At 36.4% G+C, this 17,210-nt stretch overlaps 1 protein-coding gene across 1 annotated transcript in view; it reads left to right on the forward strand.

Annotated features, from left to right (window-relative positions):
• Positions 1 to 10,617: 10,617 nt before the first annotated feature.
• The window catches only part of EYS (eyes shut homolog), a 29,046-nt gene continuing 22,453 nt past the window's right edge, over positions 10,618 to 17,210 (forward strand). The window contains 1 exon segment of the mRNA XM_075553760.1: positions 10,618 to 11,359. Coding sequence (XP_075409875.1) covers positions 10,618 to 11,359 — 742 coding nt within the window.

Genomic DNA, 17,210 nt, shown 5'->3' on the forward strand with positions numbered 1-17,210 from the left:
GGCCATGTAATCAATAGTCAACTCAGCCCACGCTGACTCCTAGCGCCCCTAACGGACAGGGTAGAAATGACCATGGGAATACCTGCGACAGTCATGTTTTATGGGAGTAGAAAAACCAGTCTTTCTCCCTCTGAGGGCTTGGTGAATTCAAACTCCTGACCTTGCAATGAGCAGCCCTCTGTGTAAGCACTGTGCGACCACACCTCCCGCATGCTCCTAGACCATGCAAATGTGATTATTGTGCTCACATCATATTTTACCTTAGAAATTAATCACAAGTTGATCACAAACATATAATTCCAAGTTTTATGCAAATGTGTTCATATTTTTATAATTTCAGAATTCAATTTTTTGGTAAATCGTGGAAATTCTTAGTTAAATCATCATGTTTATTTTCTTCTGAAGCAAACATAACTTTACAAGTACATTTATTTCTAGTTGCCACTAGAATTTTAGAATTGGAAAAATCCTATTTTGCTTTCTGAAGATCTTGTTAGGGTACTGAAAATTCCTCTGCATGAAAAAGAAGTATTTCTGTCTGTAGGAAACTTCAGAATGATCATTGACAGGTAATTGTCATATGTTTGGCATAAGTATTAGTTTATATTATTACATAAGAATTTATTATAAATTAAGGAGTTTAAAACAACTCCAGCATTTTTTTGCCTAACACGAGTGTTTAGGAAGGCTTAGCCAGGTCCTCTCCTCTATGGTTCCCAATGAGGCTATAACCCTATAACCCCGGTGTGGGCCTAGACGAAGCTGTCCACTGTAGCTTACCTTAGTCACAGGCTTACCTCCAAGCTCAGGTTGTTGTAGGCAGCAATTTGTTCTCTGCTCGCTGACAGGCTGGAAGTCTCTGCTCTTTACTACTTGGTGATGAGTAACAACCTATGGTTTCTTACCACAAGAGTCTTTCAGGTGATAGGGTTAGGAGAGAAGAAGGATTGGGGCAAAACCATAGGAAGAAGAGGGAAGTATGGTGATTCACTCAGGGGATTGCAATGAACGGAAGCTAAGTGTTTACGAATCCCTGAGTTTAAAACGGTGAATCTAAGCTGTAAACATCCACTCAGTTTACAACAAAATGTTTTAAAAAATCAGGGAATCAGTGGATCATCTGCTAGCGAGGCTGGGGGAATCATGGATTATTGAAGCAGTATTAACTTTAGTGAATTAGACTGGTTTCTAAGTCATAGGACTCCTCACAATGAAGAAAAGGAAATTACAGACGTGTGTCAACACCAAAGGTCAGGATAAGAAGAGGTCACCTTGGGATCTATTTCCATTGTAGATGGCGATGCAAGTTATTTATCGGGTATTTATTTGCATTAAAATATCATATTCTTACTGTCATTGAGCTAATTCTGACTCTTAGCAACCCATTAGGATAGAGTAGATTGGCCCCAGGTGAGTTTCTAAACCTGTAACTCTTCACAGGAGTGGAGACCCTCATCTTTCTCCTGCAGAGTGGCTGGTGGTTTCGAACTGCTGAGCCTGCAGCAGGTAGCCCAAAGCATAAACATGCTTCCATTTTGGAATAATTTATAATAAAAACCTACATGCTACCTTATAAGAGAACACAAGCAATAATTCGTTATCACTTGAGTATAACTCTTACAATGTTTGCTTATGGGTGTTGTGTTAGTCATTTCCAATTCCAAAAAAAAGAAAATGTATTATTTTTCTTTGAATGAGCTTATAGAAATAAAAACTTTACTTTCACTGTTGTGATTTATAGTATTTAAACTTATCCCAATAAATTTTTCAGCTATAAAAAGGATAGTTTAGCACATTAGAAGTTGGATACTAAGATTAACACAGCTTTTACAGTACATTTAGAAAACAGAGGAGAGGAAATGTTTTATAAACTTTATTATATTATATATAAGAAGCAAGAGACAGTGATACAAACAGAACCAGGGAATACTGCATGGTTTAAAATTGGGGAAAGTGTATATCAGGGTTTTATGGTCTCCCCATACTTATTCAATCTGTATGCTGAGCAAATCATCAGAAAAGCTAGATTACATGAAGAATTCAGCATCCTGATGGAAAGAAGGCTATGAACAACCTGCGTTAGGCAGATGACAACTTTACTTGGTGAATGTGAGGAGGCCTGGAAGTGCTTGCTGATGAGGATCAGGGAACTGCAGCCTTCGCTATGGAATATGACCAAAGGTAGAGAAAACCAAAATCTTCTAAATGTGATCCATACGTAACACCATGTTAAATGGAGAACATATTGAAGCAGACAAGGCTTTTGACTTGCCTGGGATCCATAATCAATGCTTAAGGAAGCAGCAGTCAAATGATATATCTTTTAGTATATTTTTGTTGTATCTACCCTGTTTTCCTGAAAATAAGACAGTGTCTTATATTAATTTTTGCTCCCAAAGATGCGCTAGGTCTTATTTTCAGGGGATGTCTTCTTTTTCTATGAAGAATAAGATACACATTTATTGTTTGTTGTTTTGTTAAAAGAGACCTCTCACTTCCTGTCGGCTCGGGCTGCACTGCAGCCAACAGTGAACTGTGTGGCGGGGCCCACCGCTGCGGTCCAGAGGCCAGAGTTACAGTAGCCTCGGGGCGCCTTATTTTCAGCGAGGTCTTATTTTGGGGGGGTCTTACTTTCGGGAAAACAGGGTATTATTTTTATTTTCACCTACAAATGTCAATTTTATTTCCTTATTTTCTCTTTATATTTTAATAAACTTTGGAAAATAAAACAGTAACTCACTTGTTACATATGATACACAGGATATTTATTACCTTTTGCATTTTCAGATAATTTTTTCAAGTATAGTTTTAAGTTTTTATGTTGTTTATAATGTTAGGAATGCTTTAATGTTTGGAGGTATTTTGTGTTCTTAATTATTAAAATTTAGAATTTTGGAAGAAAAGAAATTAGATAAACATATCATTATTTAATTTTTTTAATGGAAAAAGCCTGCCATTGTGTAAGCCTTGAATAGGTCCAAGTATAAATATTTATAAAAATCTAAACACCACACCGGTGTATTGCTTTTGTCTCATGGCTAGCCCGTGTTAATCAGAGGACAACTGTGCTGCAGAGACTTTCACTTACTGATTTTTCAGAAGTGGATCACTAAGTCTTCCTTCAGAGGAAGCGCTGAGCACACTCAGACCTCCAGCCTCTTCGTTAGTAGTGAACTGTTTAACTGCCTCATCTAGGCACAGTTAAGGAATTCTTAACCATGCCAACAAGTTAAGGAGTTTTAAAAACATCATAGACACAAATTAAGTAATTTTTAGATGTTTGGTCTTTAGATTGTTTTTTTTGTTCTACCTATCTAATATAGCTAAATATATTCATTTCAAAATATTATATGGCAATATAAGGATTCATGAATTTTTCTACTATAATATGCCTATTTAAAAAATCTAACAATATACAAGTCAAGATATTTTGTAATCATCCTTTAAATATTCCATATATAATGATAGTATAATATTTTATCTGATATAGGCATTTAATTTTAAAATTCAAATTATTTTAGCACTGTATACAAAATCATAGGCACTCAGTTTGACTGAGTGGATTCACTTTGGGTAGTTACTTAATAGCTATTAATTTATTTGTCAATAGTGGTAATAAATGGATCTTCCACACTGAATTCTTCATGGATAAAGTGGCACAATGTAAAATACGGTGTTTATACTATGTGCCGGAGAAACAACCATAATCAGTCAATAACTAGTGGTAGTAGAAAGTGAGAATGTAGGATAATTTTAAAGTCTAACTTTCATGTACATAAAGTACTAACAGGCATAAAAGTTAATGAAAATTACATTATGTTTTAATTCCATTTTCCATGAATGTCTTAAACACTCTAATTTGTATAATAAATTTTCTAGCAAGTTATCAATATCCTTTGAGAAAAACTATTAAATCTGAGAATTATTATGATTTATCATGCTAAATAAATGTGCTTTTATGAGTATTCTTTTCAGTTTATTTTTGAAGTATGTATCTGTGAACAATAGTACACTTATAAATGATACTACTTCATGACTTTGCTTACATAAACTATATTTGTTCAAATCTATTCCTTACTTGCTAAAGAGTCCATTCACTGTGGTTGTTGTATGTGACTGGGGGGAGGTTATCGACACTTTCGTAGGGAATCTACAGTTGGCCTTGATGGTCGTATTAGGTAAGCATTCAATTACAATATGCAGTGTGGTGATTCAAATCCACTAGGTCCTCTGAGAGAGACCAACTCATGTAAAAATGTGCAACCTCATGAATCCTACATAGGTTTGCTATGATTTGGTATTGATGAAAGTATTTTTTTGTTTTGTTTTGTTTAACTACAAATGGTATATAAAACTGACACAACTAGCATCAGAAATACTGAATATCTTTTCTTGTGAAATAGTATCAGGACAGCACCGCCACCCAATGCTGTTCCAGCTATGACGATGGCTGATGCTCTCAATGGCTCGGCCCGCACCAGGAGTTCTAGGCTACTTGGCACCACAATTCTTTTTTGAAGTCAATACTACGTAGTATCAAAGTGATTCTCCATTTTATCTGGTAAACACAATGTGAACAGATGTGTGTGTTCATATGTGAGCAGAATTGTAAGTAATACTTTATAAATGAAGAAAAAATCTCATAAATTTTACATCTATTCTTGTAATCCAAATCACTGTTTCTTATTTAAATTTATCCATTTGTGATAATTTTTTGGACCTAGTTTCCCAAAAATTCCTAAACATTTTATAGCCAATATGTATAGATAGATGCAAAGTGATTTTTGGGAGGATTTAAATGTTTTTTTCTCTGATGCTATTTTTATTTACTTAAGTGTTCAGGAGGTAGAAATGCAGTGCATCAAGAAACATTTTCATTGAAAATATAAATGTGCAATAATTAGAGTTCTAAGAAGCACAGGATTAGCCATGCAGTAATGCAAGCTCACATCTGCAGCCAATCTAAAAATGTCACACAGACCTAATTCTGCTTCAATGCAAATGAAATTTGTTTCATAGCATTTGAACATGGAATAAATTGGTGTGTGAGTTTGTTTAAAGCCATTTTCCACCTAATTTTGTATTTTATCACTTTTCAACTAGGCTAAGAGGTGTATATGACACCTGTGCAGGCCGGTACCAGCATACATTTGTGATTTAAAATCTAAAAGATATTTCAGTATCTTTATCTTGGTATTAACTACTCTCATGCCTCATACAATTTATCTCAACACTAATCGTAACAATGCAATGTACACTTGAAATGAATAATACCTAGTTCTTTATCATGACCATGATAATTTGGATATTGGACTTTCAGATCTATGGGTTTTGGGGTTTTATTAATCATTTTATTGGGGGCTCATACAATTCTTATCACAATCCATACATACATCCATTGTGTCAAGAACATATGTACATTTGTTGCCATCATCATTCTCAAAACATTTGCCTTCTACTTGAGCCCTTAATATCTGCTGCTCATTTTCCCCCTCCCTCCCCACTCTCCGCTACTTCATGAACCTTTCATCATTCATGAATTATTATTATTTTATCATATGTTACACTGTTCGATGTATCCCTCCGCCTTCTTCTCTGCTGTCCATTCCCCAGGGAGGAGGCTATACGTAGATTATTGTAATCAGTTCCCCCTTTCTACCCCACATTCTCTCCACCCTTTAGGCATCTCCACTCTCACCACTGGTACGGAAGGAGTCATCTGTCCTGGATTCCCTGTGTTTCCAGTTGCTATCTGTACCTATGTACATCCTCTGGTCTAGTCAGATTTGTAAGGTAGAATTGGAATAGTGGGGTGTGGGGGGAAGTATTTAAGAACTAGAGTAAAGTTATATGTTTAATTGTTGCTACCCTGCACCTTGACTGGCTCATCTCATCCCCACAACCCTTCAGTAAGGGGGTGTCCAGTTGGCTACCATTGGGCTTTGTGTCTCCACTCTGCACTCACTCACATTTACAATGATATGATTTTTTTGTTCCATGATCCCTTCGACAGCTCATGGTCACACAGGCAGGTGTGCTTCTTCCATGTGGGCTTTGTTGCTTCTGAACTAGATGGCCACTTGTTTATCTTCGAGCCATTAAGACCCCAGACACTATATCTTTTGATAGCCGGGCACCATCAGCTTTCTTCACTGCATTTGCTTATGCACATGTTTGTCTTCATTTATCATTTTTATTGGCTTATTTTAGAAAACAGATTACCAGACTTTTCTTCCTTGTTTGACTAAATTTGGAAGCTTCACTGAAACCTGTTCAGCAGCATGGGAACTGGCAAGTCCTCACTGAGAAAAAGGTGGTGGCTGGACTTAAATCACTGAGGCTGAAATAGAAATTCCAGTTGTTCCCACAGACGGAGACATTCTATCATTGTATCACTGATGGACTTTGATCTTTCTCAAGATAACATGATGGAAATAATCATTTTTAGAAAACCAACTTAGCTGTCTCTTGTGCTTCTTATTTGATTGTATAATTTATTTCTCAATAATTTTATTTTAGGACCAATGCATCTCAAATTAAACAAGTGCCAAAGGAATTCTCACTCCCACTCTCCATTCTCATCTCATTTCTCCACAGAGGACTCCTGGGTTTTTCTCTTATTCCTTAGGCCCCAAATCCTCAAGACTTTGATTCTACCACTGTTGGCCTCCAGTGCTGTTATATGTCCACTGGTACTGGTTTAATCACGTTATCACTATTGCATAACTAGATTAGTGCTGTTTCCACTTCTGCAAAGATCTCAACACTTTGGTTGTCCCCACGAATGCAGTTCTTGTTCTTCAAGTAGACTGATGTTATTAAAATAAAATCTACCCTATGTGAAAGTTTCAATAGACTCTCCTCTATCTCTTATGCAATCCAAGTTCTTAATTGACAATGTCAATTCAATCTTGATATGATCTCTCCAAAAAGCAAAAGCTTATCTTTCATCAAAGCTCATATCTCCTCTGCATTTAGAACCCAAAGCATCTTGTTTCTTCAAAGTACCTATTATCACACTGGCTTAAAAATCTTCATTAATATATAGTTTCTTGAAACACATCTTCTCTCTTGATAATTTCCCATACAACTTTATTTTTTCTTGCAAATCTAACCTTAAATCCTCTTTCCTAAATTACATTAAATGACCATGTTTCCTCAGAGCCTTCCCAGTGCCTCCCAAAGCAAGTGAAGGACAATGAAATAATACAGTGGGGTTCCAAAATCCAATACCTATACTATACTTCATCCCGCATACCTGTACTCTATCCTGTATACCTGTACTCTATCCCATATACCTGTACTCCATACCGTATACCTGTACTCCATCCCATATACCTGTACTCTATCCTGTATACCTGTAATCTATTCCGTATACCTGTACTCCATCTCGTAGACATGTACTCTATCCTGTACACCTTTACTCTATCCTGTATAACTGTACTCTATCCCACATACCTGTACTCTACCTTGCATACCTATACCTCATCCTGTGAAGCTATACTCTATTACGTATACCTGTACTCTATCCCGTATATCTGTACTCCATCCCGTATACCTGTACTCAATTCTGCATACCTATACTCTATCCTGTATATCTGTACTCCATCCCGCATACCTATACTTCATCCTGCATACCTACACTCTATCCCGTATACCTGTACTCTATCCCATATACCTGTATTCCACCCCATATACCTGTATTCCATCCCATATATCTGTACTCCATCCCGTATAACTGTACCTGTACTCTAGCCTGTATACCTGTACTCCATTTCGTATACCTGTACTCTATCCTGTTACCTGTATTCTATCCTGTATACTTGTAATCTATCCTGTATACCTGTACTTTAAATGTAGTTAATTGCCTGGAGAGGAAGCAAGTAGTGTTTTGATTGCTTCTGAAAAGGAGGAGATAGCCGAGTAAGTTTAGAAATGTACACATCTGGACTACACTTTTTGTAGCACTTAGTATTTGATGATGTGGTTGACTAATTTGTATCTTTTAATTAAGTTTTTAGTATATTATAAACCAATATACTGTAGGGAACTGCATATCCCTCAGCCCTGGATCAAAGTCATATACAACCTTCATGTATTTACTCTGTTTTCTGTCATATAAATTGTGCCCAGTGGTTTTTCTGCCCTTGCTTCCCCTGCGATCATTAGTTACTTGGACCTTTGCTAGGATTGGTGCCCAATTGCTAGCAGCTGCTACGCTCATTGGACAACACACACCTGGCGGCACTTCCGCCAGGCACCCGGTATGCCTCATTGGCATGCGGACCTGTTTGAGCATAATCACCCGCCATTTATTCCTTATTTGGTAGGTGTGTGACTACTGGCTACCCCAGCTATACCTTATTTCCATATGACGTAATGGTGCCCGCCCTTCGCTGGCTATTTAAGCCTCTGCCTTTTGCTCAATAAATGAGACTTGATCAGACTCCTGTCTTGTCTCCATTCTCCGCATCTCTTGCCTATCTTCATTCCCAGTCCCTCTTTCAGGTACCCACGCTGTTGATGACCCGCGGGATGGGTCAATATACAAAACAAGTTTATTTTTAACGAGCTGATTCGGAATCATACTGATCTTATTGCTCTTTATAGAGATAATTGGTCACTGAAAAATTGACATTATATATTTAATGTATTATACTAGTATAATGTAGTATACTAGTATTATATGGCTACACTAGTATATATTGTATTGTGGTAGTATTATGTAGTACACTGCCTGAAAAATATTTGGGTTCAAATATACTAGTTTAAAACATTATTTTAATGTATTCTTTAAAGCAAGAGCTTTATATAATTATTTTTTAACCAGCTAGTCTGGAGTAGATTCCTAGTCAGTGCTGCCATCCATAAGATTTCCAAGGCTTTGGAAACTTTTTCCAGAGCAGACAGCCTTGTCTTTCTCATATGTAGTTGTTCAGGTGTTTGAACCACTGACGTTCAGTTAACTGTCCAATATTTTCCTGACAACAACACTAGCAACCCCTTTTACAATTATTAATATATTAGAAATTAACAAAATATTATAGAACCTTTCATTTTATAATAATTCTACCTTCCAAAGTGTAGAGTAAAGCAATATATTACTTATATAAGCTTATAATTTATAGATTAATAAGGTTCACCATTGAATTCACAGAGGTAATTTATCATTATAATTATATTTATAGATAAAATAAAATACCATTTAATATATTAGTCTTACCATTATATTTCATATGGTTTAACTATTCAGTTTTTAAGATATTTGCATAACATGATAATTAATTTAGCAATATTTAACTGGGTCATGGCATCATAAAAAAGCTGAGATTTTGACCTGAAAAAAGATAAGTTTCAATCCAAAACACAGCACTTACTGTGGGGAATTAGACAATAACAAAATATACTATTTGTTGAATGAGTAGAATGTGCTTAGGCCATATAAACACTTGAGTTAATTAACATACTAAGCCCTGGTCTTAATATAATATGTGTGATATGATATAATGGCATGTGATACAATATGATAAAATAATAGATTTAAAGAACATGCTTTTTCCAGTTCACCTGTTTACCTTTATATTTAGAATTTGATTTTTTTTCCCGGTGACTACAGTTTATTTCTTTACTGAATGATAGAGTAATTTGCATAGAGAAAGGTGACAATAATTCTGTTGGTGGTGTTTTTTATTTTAATTAGGTGAGTATCTTTTCTTAGAATCATTGCTTGTCTTTTAGATGGTAACAATTCCCTCCAATACAATTAATACCCTAACCTCTACTTTCATTCCAATAGTGGGAAATGAAAGAGAAAGCTGCTACAATTTTAATTCTGCATACAATCCTTCCATCATTTCATTGTATGTCTTCCAATTCAGTTGTTTGTACAACACACCTTTCTATGAGAACTTTGAACACTTGAGAACCCAGATTGTCATCTTGAGCAACATGATATTTCACAAACAAAAAGCAAAGACATAGAATTTTATGAAAATGTTATAAACAAAGTATAGTTCCTTGTTTGTAAGGTAGTTTTTGAAAATGAATCATAGGAAGATTATTTGCATTTACAATTTTCAAATCCATGTATAAAAGAAGTAGCCTAGCTATTGCTGTATTTCAGTTTGGTTCAAGCTTGTGACGGAGTGAAACAAGCCACCCCACCATCATTTTCTAGCTTAGTATGCACAGAAGCAGAGTAGCTATGCAGGGAAGGCTCAGGTGCAATGGTTTGTGCTCATGTTTTCCCTAACATTGATTCTCCAAAGAAAGGTGCTAAGCTATTAGTACCCCTATCCTTGCAGTGCAAGTCCTTGTTTCATTTAGGAAAACAACTAAATGTTGGCTAGCTCATTGTGTAGGAAGAATCTCATTAATAATCTACTTTTTTTTTCCTTCAAAGGTACATTGAAAACATTTAAACACTACTGTTTCTGGAACCTGTTCTACTGTCATCAAAGCCACTTGCACTTTATTGTAGAAAAAGTCATTAAGTCAACCCTGAAAAACAACATAAAATATCTGCTTGGAAATTTCTGGAAATAATAAAAGCACATAGTTTTCTACAATTTTTGTACAACACTTTCATAGTAGACTATAAATTGCAATTGTTCCAAAATGACAAATAAATCAATTGTGCTTTTCAGCATGGTTGTTCTTCACAACTGTCTTACGAGTGAAAAAATGACATGTAAATGGAAGCTGGTGGAAGCATGGCAGCCAGGATGCACATCCAAGACGGTGAACTGGACATTACTAAAAAACAGTTTCCTGGGTTTCACTGGAGAGTGTGTATTCTAGAATGCAAACAGTAAGAAGAATACTTCAGAAAACCAAGGCTTTTCACAGATTTTGACTTTCCAAATTAACTTGGAAGATACCTTTATAAATTCTACTGTGTCTTCTCATCTGTATCCAGAAATAAATTTGATGAATATATATGAATCTTTTATTGATGGTCTTCAGAATACTACAAATGAAGATCAATTAATCTATTGTCACAAACTAAGAATAAACTGTGTTATTACTGAGTGGCTTAAGTTTGAGAGACATTATTTTATTACTTTAGTGGAATGTGATCAATTGTTTTGTCAGCCTGGACTTCTATTAAATGTGACAGTTGACCAACAACTCTGCCTGGAATATATGAATTCAGATTTCTGCTCTGGGCATGAAAAATGTCTCCGTAAGATTTCAGACAACACCTGTACCTGCCACTGTCAGACTCCACTTTCTGGAAAATTCTGCCCAGAACTTGTATGTTTTTACAAGCTACACCAAATTAATGGAAGTTGCCCTAATAAAAATGGAGAATGGAATAAACAAGGGTATGAATCTACTTATCACTCACAATATACAGGTAAGTTTGTTTTTTGTTGTTGGTTTTAAATTATGTCATTTTAAAACATTAGTTGAACTCATAACCTGCTGCAAAAAAACAAGTTTCATGTTTAAAATTTTGGGTGTTCCTTATAATATCTAAAAGTTAAATTCTTTATATATTAATAATCAAAATATTTTATTTTATTAAAAAATACCTATTGTTTATTTTTAAAGTGGAACTCTTAAGCATGGACATTTTCAGCTACATTCTGAATTTCATGTAGTCAGTTGATGAGATTCTCATGTATATAATATTTGGGTAAGCAGCATGATAAGATAAAAATAGAATTAGGATTGGAATAGAATTCAAATAATTTTGTGGTTGAGAAAGAGACTTAGAATTTGCTTGAAATACTTTCCAGAGTTGTAGAGGAAAAGATTGTGAGTTTGAATGATGTTCTGAATGAATATTGTTTTGAGACCTGTAAAACAATTGATAAGTAATAATTGTGAGGCTAGAGTGATATCGTTAGTAAGTAAATGAGAGGTAATTACTTATTGATTATATAGGAAAGGGTTTCCAAAAGAAGGTAGTTGGCAAACAGACAAGTCAGAGGAAGGGCAATCTAAAAACAATCTCTAAACAAGTACACAGTCTGAGGCTCAAGTGAGGGCTTACGGAAACCACTATCTGTCCTTGATATTTCACTCAAAATTGTGTCAACAAAAACATGTGAAAAGAAATATTAAGAAGTACAAGGCACATACAATATTAGGGTACTTAGAAAAAAACTTTAATGGGTAGTTTAGACACCTGGAAAGAAATACCAAGAAGATAAGTCAAAAAAATGTGATTTAATAAAAAGAAAGTTTAACTTACCTGGTAGTGATACTTTTGGTGAAGTGAAATTACTTCCTATGGCTTTTCTGTACAGAGTATTTGTTATTCCCATCAAATAAGCAAGTGGGAGAATGTAAAGAGCGTATGTAAGGATGCTCACGAGGGATTGTTCTGTTGGCCATTCTATTGGTTGTACAGTGAACCTGAGTCAGAAGCAGGCTATGAGAATCCATTGACTATTGAGAAAGAAAACCCACCAGCCAAGAACATCATAGATTCCTGTGTGGAGAATTAGGGACCACAGCAAAGGTGCCAGAGGATGTCCTGAAACTGTGACACCATGTGGGGCTGAGGGAATGAATAAAGCTAAGTACATTGAGTGATAGAGCTGGCTTGCAGAATGGGATGAATTTGGGGCATTTATTAGCGCAAAAAGAGTTATGTGTCTCTTGCTCAAGCAAGATATACAGAGCTCAAGGTCCTCATTGACGAAGAGGCTAAAGACCAGAGAGAAAGCCATGTCTTTTGGCATGGAGGAGAAAGACCTTGTGGAGAAATGAACTATATCCTTAATATTTGCTGATTCTGACATATGACCTATTTACTTCCCCAATAATTTTAGATACTATCTGTAGCTTTGTGTGGACACTCCAGTGGATTATTGAGATAGTTAAGGTTTACTGTGATAAACACATGTGGGTTTAATTGAAGAGTGGAGAGATAAATGCCTCTGTGAACCTCGGCTTTCTAGTTCTTGGGTCTCTTGCTTTCTGATGGTCACACCAGGGTGAAGCTGCCTTCGCCAGTTCCCTGCATCAGCTTGCAAGGCTTACTTCCTGCAAGACATCCCTAAGGAGAAGCTGCATGGACTTAACCCGATGTAGCCCTGGGTGCTGGAGCACCCGTGTGGAGACCCCTGCCAGCACTGATATGCTTACACGTTCACTGCTTGGACTTTCCTTGTGCAGTCGGCAGCATAGTGTGTGTTTTGTGAAATTTAGGAGGACTTTGTAGGTTGGTTCAGACATATGGGCTAATGTTGGGCCTATGCAATTGAGTAGCACTTGGTTGGGATGCTTTCGTAATGTACACTTACCCTTTATATAAAACTTTGCTTATTCATATGAGTTTCTGTGAATTTGTTTCCCTAGTTTACCCAGACTAACACAATTATCAAACTCAGCAAAGACATAAGCTGCTGTAGGAGGAAAGATTGTTGTCAGAGTAAAGTAAAAAGGTTGGAGGGTAGAGCTATGTCTGAACCCTGCCTCAGGAAAACCAATAGTGGACTTCTATGGAGTTGGATGATATTTTCCATTAGGTAGCTGAGGGGGTCACATTTGACCCTATGTCACTTTCTCAATAGTAAAAATGATAGTAATGTACAGTGTATTTTGATCAAGAGAGTAGAAGGAGGAACAGCGTTAGATATGATTATTGTAGGTCAGGCTTAAGAAACTCAGTGTTGGGCTGTTTGAGCAAATCATTTCCTAAACCTAAGTAGCTTTCCTAAGCGAATCTTTACTGCCACCACATGCCAATCATCGTGTCAGTGACCTTTTGTGATTGATGGCTTGTGTTTTGCTGTGATGTTGGAAGCTATGTCACCAGTATATATCAAATAGCTGCATGATCACCCACAGTGGGAAGTACATTGTGGACCAAGGTGCCTTTGACTGAAGCCATGGCATTTTTAATAGCCTCCTATGCATGTGAAAGTCAGATATGGGATAAGGAATAGCAGAGCTTCCAACCTAAGAAAGACTACAAAGAAGAAGTGAATAGGCTGTCCCCTTATGAAGAATTAGCCATGGAAAGATAGTCAGATATTTAAATCTAAATTAAAAAGGAGAACTATGTCAGAAATAATGCCACAAGATGAGCCCCTCAAGTCAGAAGACACTAAAAATATGCATGAGAGAGCGCTGCCAACCTAAACTCGAGTCAGCAATAGTGGCATGGATTGAGTAAAGCCTGTGGGAGTAAAGCCTTATGGGAACTTTATTTAATGATGGGACACACTCAAAATGAGAAAAACAAATGCAAACATCTATTCATAATTGGAACTTGGAATGATTTTGAATCAAGGAAATTTGAAAGTTATAATAAATCATGTGTAATGTGTAAAAGTCAACATTCTAGGCATCAGTGAGCTGAAATGGACTAGTATTGCTCAGTGTAAATCAGAAAATCATGCAGTTTACTGTGCTGGAATGACACGAGCATGGCAGTGCATGCATTGGCAAGATGGGCATTTCAAGACCTATCTGGAAGTACAATGCTGTCTGTGACAGGAATGATTCAAGGAAATCCAACCAAGATAATGATAAATCAAATGTATGCACAAACCCTGAAACAGTGGTGTAGAAATTAAAAAAATTATACCAAGATCTTCAGTCTGAAATTGATCCAACATGGCTTCAAGATGCACTGATAATGATTAGTGATTGGAATGCAACTGTTGGAAACAAAGAGGCCAAGGCTATATATATATAAAATGTAAGAAAAACATCTCTATTCAGCTATAATAAAAATCATTGAAATAATGCCACATGAAATAAGAATACAATATTAAAAATTAATATTCTGACACAAAGCAGAAATATTGGACTAAAGAGTCTTTCAAAACTGTTTGTACTGGTTAAAATTATTTTCAGAAGTATTCATGTAAATTATTTTTCATTCATTTCCAATCAGAAATTTGATATATTTATCTTTTTCTCTGACCTTCCTTCATTTTATGTACCTGGTGTATTTCAGTATGAATTAGAGCAGTTTACATGGTGTACTCCCCATGTCAGTTTAGTCAAATAAGAACTTGATCCCATTTGGAGAGAGAGAATGTTCAATGAATATTATTGATATTGGTACTTTCCTGTGGTTGTAGAGGTGTGATCATTAAATGGATACATAATTATCTCAAATCTGCAGGATATAGTAAAATTGTCTTGAAATACATATTTCCAAGTCTTTAAGTCTCTGAGGAAGCACACTGTCATATCTTTCTATTGTGTAATAGCTAGTGTGTTTGAGTCATGGATATTTCCATTATTAAATAGTGCTTACCCAGACACATGAAAAATAGAAAAATAAACTCAAAACCCACTACAATCGAGTTGATCCCCACAAATAGAGACACTATAGGACAGGGCAGAACTGCCTGTTTCTGAGACTGCACCCTTCATGGGAGTTGAAAGCCCCATCTTTCTCCTGCTAAGCAGGCTGGTAGTTTTGAATTGATGACCTGGCAGATCAAAGCCCAACATATAACCACTATGATACAAAGGTTCCTACAGTATCTACTAAATTTAAATTACCCCCACCTCTTATTTCGCATAGCAACACAGAGGGAAACACTGCCCAGTCTTGCACCATGCTCAGGTTTAGCTTCGTGCTAGAGGCCATTGCTTCAGCCACTATGTCCACCCAGTGGCTGCAACAATGGGCTCAGGCATAGCAGCAATTGTGAATGTGGCCCAGGACCAAGCACTGTTCACATGGTCCAGCTTCTTGTACTATTTTCCCCAGCTATCCACTGAATACAGATAGTGAAAAGATACGACCTAGACACATACTTTCCTGATATCAGACCTCAGCACAATACTCTTGTTCTGTATGAACTACTATGTTTTGGTTCTATGTACAAGTCTCCACATGAGCGTATTACGTGTTCTGGAATTCTTGTGCATCTAATGTTATTAATAATTTGTTAGTATCCATAGAGCTGAATGACTTTGTGGATCAATAAAACACAATTCAGTATCTTTCTGATGTTGTCTATTTTAAGCCAAGATCTATCTGGCATCATCAAGGATATTCATCATTTCATGATCTACTCTAAATTCAGCTTCAATTATTGGTAGCTCCCTCAAGGTATCACTACAACTATTTTTGTTTTATCATCAGCAAAATTTTACCTAAATGTGATGTCATGACATTGTCCAATATTTCACACTCTGTGAAATTGTGTTTCTTTTAAACAGGAAGGCGGATGCACATTTGTGAGTGCACAAATGTGGATCCTTTCACTCAAATGGCCAGGATCCAAATAGGCTATTGAACATTTTCAACATTATACTCAGTTTGTTGAAACATCTCAATTAGTATTCTGTTTGTTCCTCTGGATTTGTTTTGTTGTCAATAACTTCACTGTAGCTCATACTTCATCCTTCAAAACTACCAGTCCTTATTAGTATGCTAGTTCTTAAATTATCATTTTTAATAGAATGACCCTTTGATTTTCCCATTATTCTTTTGATGCTTCTGTGTTGTTCAGTGTTTTGCAGGTAGAGTCCTTTTATAGGAGGATAAGAAAAAAAATCATTGCTACTAAAGCATAGAACCCATTGTTAAATAAAATTAACACAGTATGATGTGACCTGTATACAGGCCTATCCACTTCTGAAGACTTCTTCCTTCACTCGAGCTCATCTCATAAGAATTCTACACTTTTCAATTTATACCAAGTCAAAATGACAGTAATAAATATTTTTATTGGGGCTCATAAGGCTCTTATCACAGTCTGTACATACATCAATTGAGCAAAGCACCCTTATACATTCGTTGCACTCATCATTCTCAAAATTCACCTTCTACTTGGGTGCCTGGAATCAGATCGGTTTCCCTTTTTTTCCCCTCCCCCTCCCTCACTGCTCTCCCCTTCCCCCTGGTCCCTTAATAGTTTGTAAATAATTATTATATCTTATCTTACACTGCCCGGCGTCTCCCCTCACCCACCCTCCAATTGCCCATCTCCCAGAGAGGAGGTCACACATAGATCTCCAAGATCGGTTCTCCCTTTCTACACCCCCTTCCCTCCCGGTGTCGCCACTCCCACCGCTGGTGTTGGGGGGTTCGTCCACGCTAACTTTAAGTATTTGCACATTTTTTATAATGTGTGCTGTGTGTTAGAGTTGCCCTTTAGCATCTCCTGTTCATCTCTTTTATCTAATCATTTCCTTAGCTTTGGCTAATCTGTGTTTAAGAGCAAGTTTCAATCTCTTCTGATCTCCACTTTGCTCTTTTCTCTCTTTACTACCAATTTCAT

Source organism: Tenrec ecaudatus, chromosome 7, assembly GCF_050624435.1.
Source record: "Tenrec ecaudatus isolate mTenEca1 chromosome 7, mTenEca1.hap1, whole genome shotgun sequence".
Taxonomy (NCBI): domain Eukaryota; kingdom Metazoa; phylum Chordata; class Mammalia; order Afrosoricida; family Tenrecidae; genus Tenrec; species Tenrec ecaudatus.